Genomic DNA, 12,289 nt, shown 5'->3' with positions numbered 1-12,289 from the left:
GACATGATCACCGCCGAAAAAAATTTTTTTTGTCTGTTTGTCCGTTCTCCGTTCTCGTCTTTTGGTTTTTCCTGAATAACTTTGGAACCGTTGAAGCTACATAATTGAAATTTGCCTCCTTTCTAACCCTCCACGAGGCACATAAGCTTATAAGAAAAGGCCCTGATCCGACTCCGGTATTCATCTTTTTTTCGCGATTTTCGACTGTTTTTTGGACCTTGCTATGAAACACGATAAGTATCCGAAATTTGAAGCGATCGACTTCATATTTGGCACATATTTGCAACTTTGGCCCTTGACGGATTCCAGGATACCGAGGAGATCCAGGGCTATAGCCTCTATTTCGTACATTACAGTTAGATACAGGGTACCTCGTTTGTAGGCAAAAAATTCGAATAGATCCTAGAAATTTCCGCTTTTGTAGGTGAATTATTGGCGATAAATGAAAAACTTTTAAAGATGTGATGATTTGATATGAACAGTATCGTAAACCGTGTCGAGAGAGAGTTTAAGGTTTTGTCTATAATACAGAGCCCGCGAAATATTTGAAAAAATATAATTTTAAATTGCAATTACCAGTACAAATTTCAATATCAAAAACCTTTCCAATATAACCTGAATTGCGAAAATATTCACTAACAACGGTGCATTCGTCTTCGTTGTTCGCAAATGATAATTATAAAATATAATAAACATATACAATATATGGCGTCCTTTTTTAAAAAAAAAAAAGTAACTTTATTTCACCTTCCTGTATCTAATTGAGTGAAACTTCAAAAAACATAGAAAAATACAAACATCATTTTTTTTATAACACTCATAGATTTCGAGTATGCTCCCTATTAAACCGGCCACCCTGTATGTGTTTTGTGCAGTTGTAATAGTAACATTTGACGCCTGTGATTGGCAGACCGCACTTGACGCGTGGTTATAGACTACGTGTTGTTATAAAATGACGTGCTTAATAAACGCCTGAAACAGTGTATTAGATCTTTATTTTTAAATGTTGACAGTTTGCTCATGTAATAAACAATAATAAATAATAAAAATAATAAATAAAAATAAAAATAAAAATGTGCGCAAACTCGTGACTAAATGGCGTGTATCTTCTAAACTTTAACTTAACTTAAATTTTTCGCCATAATACACTATTAAAACAAATTTAAAACAATTATTGCTAGACCTGGAAAAGTATAGCGACTTTTTACACATGTTGCTAAACAAAAATCTTTAATCTGAATATTTATTGATCAATTTAATTATACTGCAGATTTTCGCAACTCGTAGCAATTCGTTTCGGTTAGGTCGCAGCCAGCGTTGAGCCGATCTGTCAGATATTTCTCGAAGTTGAGGACCACGTACGTGTTCATCCGCATTCGGACGTCATTCATGCACGATTGGTAGGCCTCTTTTTCAGTGTTCGTCGTTAGACAACCGTCGATACTCGAACTGGCTTGTTCATCGGGAAGGTTGAACGAGAAGAAACTGTCGTATAATTCCTGCCTGTACAAAATGAATGAAAAACATTTTTAATGAGCTTGAACATCTGTCATTTGGGTCGTTCCCATCAACTTCCTCTACTGTTGCAAATTGAGGTTAAGGGACACTTTCGTCTGTCATCTTTTAAAGGCAGAGAACAGTGAGTTGCCAACTAATTAGACTTATTAAATTTATATTATGATGTACATAAAAAGAGTTTAAAAAAAATCTATAAGGATGTTTTTTTAACTTTTTCGAGCAGGGGGTCGCAAAATACTACATTTTCAAAAATGTATCTTAAAAACTACAATGGCTATGAAATTGTTGTAAACGGCAACCTTGTCTTTCGAAAAAGTAGCGCAATGTGAAGATAAATCCAAAATGGGGCGCCCGGTATTCTATACATCCCTGAAATAGATATAGTAGTTAGTTTTTACCTGGCTTCCCAAATCAAGTCACCCTTGGGATCGATTGTGCATTTCGTTATATTTTCGCAGGCAAGTGTCACCGTATAGGAGGGAATTAAACTATTCAAACCCGTTACCCCCTCCAGCGTCGTCATTAACTGGTACCACACGCTGGTTTCACTCGTGTCTTCGTCGTCGTCAGTGATCGCCGAATTTTCTACCTAAATTTTGCATTGAGCAAAAACCGCGATTGGAAATGTAAACCCGAGAAAAATATAACCTCTCGGTACATACCGCGTATGCCCAGCAAAAGTAAAACATCACCAAACAAAGGGGAATGATTCTGAAGGAAACCACAGCCATTGTCGAGCACCTATACGCCTAAACTTGTCACGGATAATCACGATTTTTTGCATTTAAGATTTATCTTATCTTATCCGTTTTTATAAACAAAAGTTTCGAGGCTCCTTTACTCGTAGATTATTATTACTCATACAGCAATGCGAGATGCAGCGGCGGGCTATCAGGTCCACAAAACTGTTGGTATTTTTTAAAATTAAACGGCCATATTATATCGAATATACTAAAGTTAGGGCCGGAACACATTTTGGGGACTTTTTGATCCGAAATGCCCCCGCCTATCGAGTCTAGACGATTACTTATGAAATACCCTGAAGCGATAAATTTAATTTACTGACTGCTGCATCTTTATCTGAAATGGCATATTCAATATACAATACAGTACTTCTATTTCGATCGAACGGTGACATAGGACATGTAAAATTTCTTAATACTAGCCTATTTTTACACTGACAATAAATTTTTTCAACAGACTCCATAGTATTTGACTTTTTTGTTGTTTGGATCAGTGGTTATTCATAACTGTCCTCATTTGGAAATGTTTAAGCCCCAATCTGTTCTAAGGAAAAGTAAAAACTATACAAGAATTAGACTGCCCTTGCTCTTATTGCTGAAAGCTAGAAAATAATAATAAGGGGGGTTAAAATTGATAAAAAACAAATTTGCAAAGGACTTTGAACTGTTTAAATAATTTTCGAGGCTATCAGCAGAAAGTTTTGATAAGATAGACGAACTGAATAGACATTTTTGAGATGGTAACCCATGGTATAATTGCAAGTTGACATTGATGAGTTGAAAGAACAAAGTTCTATTTCGTGATTAAATTTACGAAGAACTTCTTCCATTTAAATGCACGTGTGCACCTTTTTTGAGCCACAAAAATCAACCTTAGTGTGGTAAAAGCCCAAAAACAAACACCTTTACCTTACGTTACCTCGACACTTGCAAAATAAACCTGAATTAGGTGTTCGAAAATTGATAATCGACTCTAGGTATAAGATATTCACAATATGTTTCGCAGTAAAGCATATACTGTATATATATATATATATATATATATATATATATATATATATATATATATATATATATATATATATATATATATATATATATATATATATATATATATATATATATATATATATATATATATATATATATATATTATCGCTAAAAGGGATCTTTTCGTTATCCAATTTAATTTCCGATTCACTAACACTCTTTTGTGTGTCATAAAATCGTATGAGCGCCGTTTTTGATGAGTTAAAGAAACTGACCAATGATCCAACTACATATTAAGTTTTTTAAATAAACTTAACACTTTGAAGAACTGTATCAGAGATATCCGAAATAAAATATGAAACATCATTGGCAAACGCTGTGAAAAAAACGTTAGGATCTACAGTGTCAAAATGATTTATAGACAGTTACAGTATAGTTTCTAAAAAAATGATTTAGTGTAATGTGCTGAAGGTATTGTCTGTCTCAAAGTCTGGAGTTTGATGGCCATTATCGATATATTATATATTATATTATTATATTATATTTATTTAGGTATAATACCTCATCGCCGGTCTATCGAGCAAGACACGTGACAAGTGCACCTAGTTACTAACTCATCAAATAAACAGAAAATTTAAAAACTAAATTGCAAAAAATTAAATTCATCTAACGAAACACTAGAAATGAGAGACCATTAACAAAAAGTGATTTGACAATGACGTTTATAACCTATAATTTACTCTAAATTGATTAGATTTGCATGTTTAAAAATAATTAACTAGTCAGCCCGTTCATTGCAATTATTTTAGTCAAGCTTTACTTTTACTTTACTTTACCGCTCAAGAAATTTAAGAGGTTTAGGAGATGAAACTTTATTCTTAAAATGATCTTAAAAATTACGCCCCTCAGTACTGACACATTAAAGAACACGCGCACGCTTAAATAAAGTTAAATTAGCATTAAACAAAAAAAAAACATTTTTTCTCTTTAAATAACCATTTTTATCTGAAATTTTCACATATTTATTTTTATTAAACTGGATTACAATATTGCCGACATATCGGGAGTTTTGTTGCCGAAGGCGTAACTTTTTTTTGTCTCAAAAATATTTTTTGAAATGCGAACTACATGCATGGTTGAAGCAGAAAAATTATCAAGATCAAGAAAACAAAAGAACATCAAGACGTTTTCGTCGTTCTGATAAATAAATTAATAGATAACGATGGTTTCTCGGATCTTTTGAACCTCGCAGCAACGCTCTTCAAAAGGCAGCTGCCGGTTAAAAATACGGAAAGCCGCCCAATGATGAGCCCTACAGCGACAGGTTCCTGTACGTCCATAGAGTCGAAGGGGGTGGCGTATTCTGTTGGGTGGTCGTTTTTGCGGTAGAGTCTTCAGCAGGCAGCTAGCCAAAGTCAATCGCACGCTAATCTGCCTCGTGAAGAGCCCTGTCGCATTTATTTTACGCCATCGCTCTGCAACGCCATTGTCCGCTCTGTAAGCAAAGTTAAAAAATAAAAACGCGACTCTTGCAAATATCACAAGAAAGAAACTGGACTTGATGCGCGATCTTAAATGAAACTTCTATTTGATGTTGCATATTTATTTGAAAAAAACCTGGAGATATAAGTGGCAATCATTTCTTTAAAAACATTTTATCTTGTAATGCACTAATATTAGTACTTATTTTTAAAGAAATATCGATATACATATTTAAATTTTATGTAGATCGAAGTGCATGAACAAAACAACATTTATTTTTGAAGAAATATTATTATATTAAATAACAACGATTTAAATAATAATGAACGGATGTATAAAATTTATTTTCAAAAAATACTTTAAACAGCATTCAAAACTATACGTTCCTAGTAGGTTTTATTAAATTTATATCTAAATACACACACACACACACACACATATATATATATATATATATATATATATATATATATATATATATATATATATATATATATATATATATATATATATATATATATATATATATATATATATATATATATATATATATATATATATATATATATATATATATATATATATATATATATATATATATATATATATATATATATATATATATATATATATATATATATATATATATATATATATATATATATATATATATATATATATATATATATATATATATATATATATATATATATATATATATATATATATATATATATATATATATATATATAATTTAGATATAAGATTTAAGTCAATAATAATTTAGTTGTATAATATTAGCAACATATTTAAAATAATCGCAATGATTATGCAATGAGAATATTTTCGCACAAAGGGGGTTTTACATCGAGAATAGATAAAATTTTTACAATTATACAAAAATTTTTACTTTACTATTTGCAGTATTGTGCAACTTCATTGTTCAGAATGTCCAACTGTACAGGAAGAGAATTTGAGATAGTACAAAACACTGCAAGGCTGTAACTCTGAAATGTAATATTGCCAAGGCAAATATTTTCTGTAAGGCACAACATAACATTTAATGCTTTCATAAGATCAAAAATAAATATATAATTCTATACATTATCTGAAATTTTTGTTCTGGCTATTTTATAATAATTGCTTGTTGTACTTATACCGTGCTATTTTGTTGCTATGTGGTTAATTTTTGTATGAATTTATATTATCAATTTTATTGTTATGTATGGTGCGTTTTAGTTGGTTTCAGAAAATAGAAAACAGGCCAGAGTATAAAATTATCAAAATGGTTCGTAAAAAATAACGGTACATTTTTTACTTTTTAAAGCGTCGCCCTTTTCATAAAACTCACCTTGGAAAAGTGGAAAATCGACGAAATCCACCACAAATCCACGCACCAAGTCCACCAACTACGACCCCGGGAAATAAGTGAAAAGGCGGTACTGGCAGCGTATGTATTTATATCAGGAATATAGGCAACGCACCAAACGCTGTCCAAAGAGGATGTATGGTTTCTGATGATAACGTCGCTTTTATCGCTGTCGTTTTGCTCGCGAGGAGAACGTTGACAAGAAAAAAAATCATTTTTGAATCGATTATGAAAACAAGCACTGTAATAATAAGTCGTAGCCCACTATCCCTATAAATTCAAAAACGAAATAGATGTTTGAGAACGATCAAAATTAAGGCAAGCTGCCTTTGTTTTTGAAAACAAACACTGTAATAATAAGTCATAGCCCACTATCCCTATAAATTTAAAAACGAAATAGATGTTTGAAAACGATGCATCTGCAAGCTGCCTTTGTTTTTGAAACTGCAAATTTGACCATTTCATTTCCCCTTTGTTTGTTGAAAACATGTATGAAAACGGAATCTTATGCTCAAACTGATTTCAAACTGATTGATGGTGGTAACTGGTTAGGAGATGAATTGGAGTTCTCTCCAATTCATCTCCTAACCAGTTACCACCATCAAGAGCTCTGCTGACTGTACTGTATTCCCTCGAAAGTACAATGGCTCTTTTAGGGGAGGATGTGAAGACGAGTGGGCATAATGAATCGAAATGTCTGAATGGGCATTAAGGGACAGGGATGCACGGGAAGAAAATGGATTTCCACCAGCTGCCAGACAGTTTTCGAATAATTAACGAATTCTTCTTTAGACGAGGATGACTGGTCTACCACGTAGTGTAAGTTTTGAGATACAACCTTGCAATGGCTTCTAAAAATGTATAATAGTAAGGGAATATAAAAAAAAACAGTGTATATATTTGCACCTGTTGATTGGCTACCCTAACATTCTACAATAAATTTCAAAAATGAAAGATGCGAAAAATGTCTGAAAGCTGATGAAAATCAATTTGTGCAAGTCTTTTAATGTTTAAATTTTTTTATATTCTGTTTTAATTTTTTCTAATAATAATAATCGTAATAATAATAAATAGAAAAAATAAAAATAAATAATAAATTAGGATAGAATATAAGTATTTTCTAGAATGTTCTTAAAAATATACAGATCGTTTCATTTAAAAAAACAGCTCATATCATCAAAATTGCAAAAAATCTGAGTACGCCAATAGGTTCTACGTAAAAAGATCTATAAGATTACGTTTTATCATCGGGGTGTTTAAAATACAAAAGGTAACTAAAATGGCCAAATTTTCTGTTTTACTCTATACAAAGCCCGGTAGAATTGTTTTAAAACCCCTATCTTTTGTTTCACGAAATTCGAACACAGTATTTCGAAAACCACATCGCTCTATCTGTTATAATAACTGAGATACCCGGCAATAATAACGAAAAATGGACACTATAGGGTCCGATGACTTTCAAACCTTTTCTCTTATACGGAATGTACCTCAATGGTAAGTTTATTATAACCTAATTATAAAAAAAAGCACCGAAGGTACCTTAAAATGCAAAATTTCGAAAAAGCCCTGTATCTGAAAAACAAAAAAAAAGTTAACGCACTAAAACCGCATCTGAGATAATGCACACTTCTCGAATATTTTTAAAATGTAAACAAAACTCAATTAAATATTAAAATGATGAAAAATGATCGAAACAAACACCAAGGAAAAATTCTAGGCTTTTAAATCGAGGTCTATATTATTTTCGTTTGTATTAAAACCTCGGCAACTACAAACGCGTTTAGATCATTTCGGAATAACACCGGAATTCATTAAAACAAACTACCGATAAGTTTTAGAAAAAAAAAAAGGTGACAATAAAATGAACAGAAAGTCTAGAATTTTCACTACCTCGTCGGTGTTGTGGAAACTCCGGGAAAACGTCTAAAAATCAAGCATTTTTTTTTTCGAACCGCAATTAAAATCGAGCAAAAATAAAGACCACCGCAACGAATTCCTTTGGGCAGGCGCGAAATGCGATAAGCGTTTCTCATATCTTGCTGATAAATAGAGGAAGTGGTGTCCCATGTTTCGTGCGGGAACGCCTTTGCTTTTATCCGAAACTTCGAAACACTTGTAATAACAGGATTATTATTTTATTTGAATATTTAAGCATAACATTCGTTCGCTCGATAACCTTAGAAACGGTATAAACACTTGGGGATGGATACATATTATAGATAGACCATGAAAAACGTAATACAAAATAAGGCTTGCTTTGCCATCTTCACACTCATTGCATGCCGAAATCAATCGCTTAGCGCAAAAGGTATGGTGTGTTCATAGATATAAGATATAAAAAAATGCAACAAAATTTTCGGAATTTAAATTCAGGTGGTCGGTAATAATATAATAATAATAATAATAATAATAATATACTTTATTCTGATAATTTCGACAAGAAAAATTACAAGAAAAGGCAAGAGTGCAGCGCCCAGACGAATCTGGTTGCTGATTTCTATACTTATTCTTACACATAACATCACACCATGGTTTTAATTAATGTTTACAATTGCGTTAAGTACCCACTTAATGATATAACAGAATGAAAAACCTAAACCTACCTCTGTAAATAAAAAAACTATTAGCGAAAGTACTGTAAGTACCACAAATTTTTAAAGAATTCTAGCAGTGCACATTGGTTAGATCCTTCCTGCGCTCTGTAACTTCTCAATGTTTTTTTTTTTCATTTCAGCAAGCAAGCAACTTTAGAAGAAACGGTCACATTGACGAAAATTCCAACATCAACTGTATGGAAAATTGTGGATAATCCCATTTCATCGAGGAAAAAAAGAAGCGATGCTGACTAATAGTAATGGACAATGCAAGTTATCACAGTACACAGTTGATTAAAACCCCTTCCTCATGTGACACAAAACCAACAATCCAAAACTACATGTATAATAACACATTTATTTTCACGAAGATTATACCAACAAGCAATTAATTGAGGTTCTTTGTGATAATTATGCAAAATAATTTAGGGCGTACAATTTTAAGGCTTCCACCTTGTATATTTAATCCCAAATCTGGCATTCCTCGTAACAATGTGTTAAATCCAATGTCCTCAAACTTATAGAAACCGAAGTTTTTAACATCCCTCCACAAAGTTGGGCAAATTTTGTTAAACATATAGAAAAAGCAGAACAATCGTATACCCATATTGCAAATAATATAGAACAAATAATAATTAGAACAGGCAATGATAGCGATAGTGATACTGATATATTATGTGAATAATTTTAAGTAATTTAAGTAGGTAATAAAAATAATTTGTAATTTTATTTTAGATTTAAACATAAATACATAAATAAATATTGTCTCTTTCCTAACAAAACCCAAATAATTAAATTCTAAGCAAAGTACGGACCTGTTCGGAAATATTTCATTCTTACAGCTTGCCCTCGCCCGGGTCTGTCCTTAATTCGTATTCGTTTAAATAGCGAGCTAACATTTAAAGAACATTTAAAAAGCATATTTCAAAGGACATATACGGCAAAAAAAAATTATACAGTAGTAGACAAATTTTAAGAAAAACTAGTTCGAGTCCTTGTCGTGTCAAATTTTAATTATTGTAAATTTGTATATGGCTTTTGTTTAGATAATGAAAGTGAGTGACCATTTCAAAAAATTCAAAACCAGTGTGTTCACTCTTGTGTATGGTTTAAGAAAATGTGATCATATTTCTAATTTTTATAAACAGATTGAGTGGCTTAAGATGGAGTCTCATAGAAGACTACATTTCTGTACTTTTTTAACAAAGACTATAAACGATCGATTCGGAAACGAATAGTGTTTAGGTGCGAAATATATCACACGAATGTAAGGGCTAAACAATTCCTCATCATCGGAATGCCATCTTTCGTAGCAGTTTTTCGCGTAACGCCGTAAAACATTATAATTCAATACCTAAGAACCTGGTAAATTTAAATTGTAATATGTTTAAAATTAAATATAAGAAAGAATTACTGCGTCTACAGAATTTGCTTTAGAGATTTTATCCGTTTTCGTTTAAGTTTTTCTCATGCATTTGTTATAACTATGCTTTAAAAATTGGTACCTGGGATAGGACGTCAACTAACGTCAACAACTAATTGGTCTCTGTATTGTAGGTTTGTTATGCTATTATTTAAAATAAAAGTCGTTTATTATTATTATTATTATTTTTATTATTATTATTATTAATTATTATTATTAATTATTATTATTATTATTATTATTATTAATTATTATTATTAATTATTATTATTATTATTATTATTATTATTAATTTAGCAAATTTATAAACATTTGCCTTCACCTGTCACAACTGACATTTTTTGTAAAAGAACATGAAAAACTTATATTATTTTTGAAAACATTAAGAAAATTTATCCGAAAAAGTTGTTTTTTTTTCGGTTTTCTACAAATTTATTTTTTCTCATATTTTTTTTAAATTCTATTTTTTTAGTATATCAAACCGCTTATATTACAATTTAAAGAGGATTTTTTTAAATTGAACTAGACTATTGCTATAAATGCATTTGAAGTTTCTTTTTAATTGAGTGTTTAAAATAAATTTAAAGTAAAACACTTGATTCTATTGAAAACATGCGCATTTGTAGGAAACTGAAAAAGAAACAACTTTTTGCCCATAAAATTTTAAAATGTTTTCAAAAATAACCTAATTTTTTAATATTTTTTATAAAAAAATGTTTTTTTTACAGGTAAAGGTAAATGTTTAAAAACTTCCGTAAATTTAATTATTTGCAATTATTAATGTACATAAACTAACCAAGAAAAATCAAATCAAAATCAAATATCATAGTAATTGCTTGAGTCTGATATTTTTTTATTTTGTCAACGTACTTCAAGATTGGGTTTTCTCATTGACGTCCTAATTTTTCCAGTAGTAGATAGTACCAAAAAAAAAAATAGGTATACCTAAAATGTAAAAACAGATTCGTTCTTTAATATCTATAGAATTAAGGGGCGTGCTTTTTTTTGGTAGCTTCGAGACATTGTGAACCTAAGTTCACAACTACCATCCTATTAAGAGTTAAAAGTTACCCACAAAATGGCCATCGAAAAAGTGGCTACCATTGGTCTGTAGCGACTGGATATGAAGAAAACAACTTTTGACCCAAAAAAACTGAGTGAATTTGCGGAACTCTTACGATTCGGTATCACTATTTTTGAGTTCGATATACTAAATAGGTATAAATTATGAGCGTATGAACTTTGCGGTCTTCTTAAAAGTAATTATTTCTATGCATTTTAACAAGTACTCTCCAGTCAAGGTAAAGTAATCATAATAAAAAAATGAAAAAAGCAATTATATACAGGGTGTTTTGTTTAAAACAAACGCGTCGGCGTCTATTGACCTAAGCTTGAAATCGGGATACGATGCATCCGTAGATATAGGGACTTTTTTGAGGAGTTCTTTACACCATTTTGATGGCACCCTGCATTTAACAGGGATCGTGGGAGCGTGGGGTAAAAACAAAATCTGTCAAAACACTCACGTTTCTTCAAGTCTTCCTTCCTTCTCTCCCGTACACGTAAATACGTAGCTTCGACTTTTCGACTTAAGTCTAAATCGACATTTCAACATTACGGACCGACCAACCAACTAACCAAATTTTTTAAACCGTTTGAAACAGATTTTAATATTTGGTACTTGTCTTTCCAGAGCATTTGGAGATCGGGTTTACAAAAAATAGTCAGTGGCGGCGTCCGAAACAGAATCGCAACCCTTAACGATTTCAGTCTACGGAAGCAACACTTTGTCTGCGTGTGCTTATTTTTGTGAGTGCCTTCCTTTTCAAAATATAATCACACCGCTTGCCAGGCGATTTTAAGATACGTATAGTTCGAAACAACGCAATCGATTTCGAAGACCCAAAGGGTACGGCACTGGTACGCGCAGAATCGCATGGTAAAAAGAAACAAACATAGAGCCTAATGTGTGAATGTCTACAGGAGGCGCGTAAAATTGAGACAGAGCTATTAGCGTAATGTGGCGAACATGTGGTTTTACGATATAAGAAAACGCTACCGATAGCGTTCGAAAACACGATACGGTTGTACGAGAAATTAATCACATCTTGCGCGCTTAGACATTTATTAAGCATTGGTGATTCATTACTTCTGAGCGTAGATTGTCTGT

At 31.6% G+C, this 12,289-nt stretch overlaps 1 protein-coding gene across 1 annotated transcript; it reads right to left on the bottom strand.

The window, feature by feature from the left end:
• Window positions 1–978: 978 nt before the first annotated feature.
• On the bottom strand, window positions 979–3,284 carry LOC132706227 (uncharacterized). The gene is made up of 3 exons (XM_060677435.1): window positions 2,181–3,284; window positions 1,917–2,107; window positions 979–1,503 (listed from the first exon to the last, which is right to left on the bottom strand). The coding sequence occupies exons 1-3, from the start codon at window positions 2,247–2,249 to the stop codon at window positions 1,260–1,262; spliced, it is 504 nt and encodes a 167-aa protein (XP_060533418.1). The 5' UTR covers window positions 2,250–3,284; the 3' UTR covers window positions 979–1,259.
• Between the last annotated feature and the right edge of the window lie 9,005 nt (window positions 3,285–12,289).

The sequence above is a fragment of the Cylas formicarius genome, unplaced genomic scaffold (assembly GCF_029955315.1).
Source record: "Cylas formicarius isolate icCylForm1 unplaced genomic scaffold, icCylForm1.1 PGA_scaffold_8__14_contigs__length_24414737, whole genome shotgun sequence".
Taxonomy (NCBI): domain Eukaryota; kingdom Metazoa; phylum Arthropoda; class Insecta; order Coleoptera; family Brentidae; genus Cylas; species Cylas formicarius.
This window is presented reverse-complemented; position numbering and strand designations above follow the sequence as displayed.

Coding starts and splice junctions, on each gene's coding strand:
- LOC132706227 (XM_060677435.1), bottom strand. CDS start 2,249: ATGGCTGTGGTTTCCTTCAGAATCATTCCCCTTTGTTTGGTGATGTTT. Junction 2,108..2,180: donor ACTTTTGCTGGGCATACGCG/GTATGTACCGAG, acceptor TGCAAAATTTAG/GTAGAAAATTCGGCGATCAC. Junction 1,504..1,916: donor GACTTGATTTGGGAAGCCAG/GTAAAAACTAAC, acceptor CATTTTGTACAG/GCAGGAATTATACGACAGTT.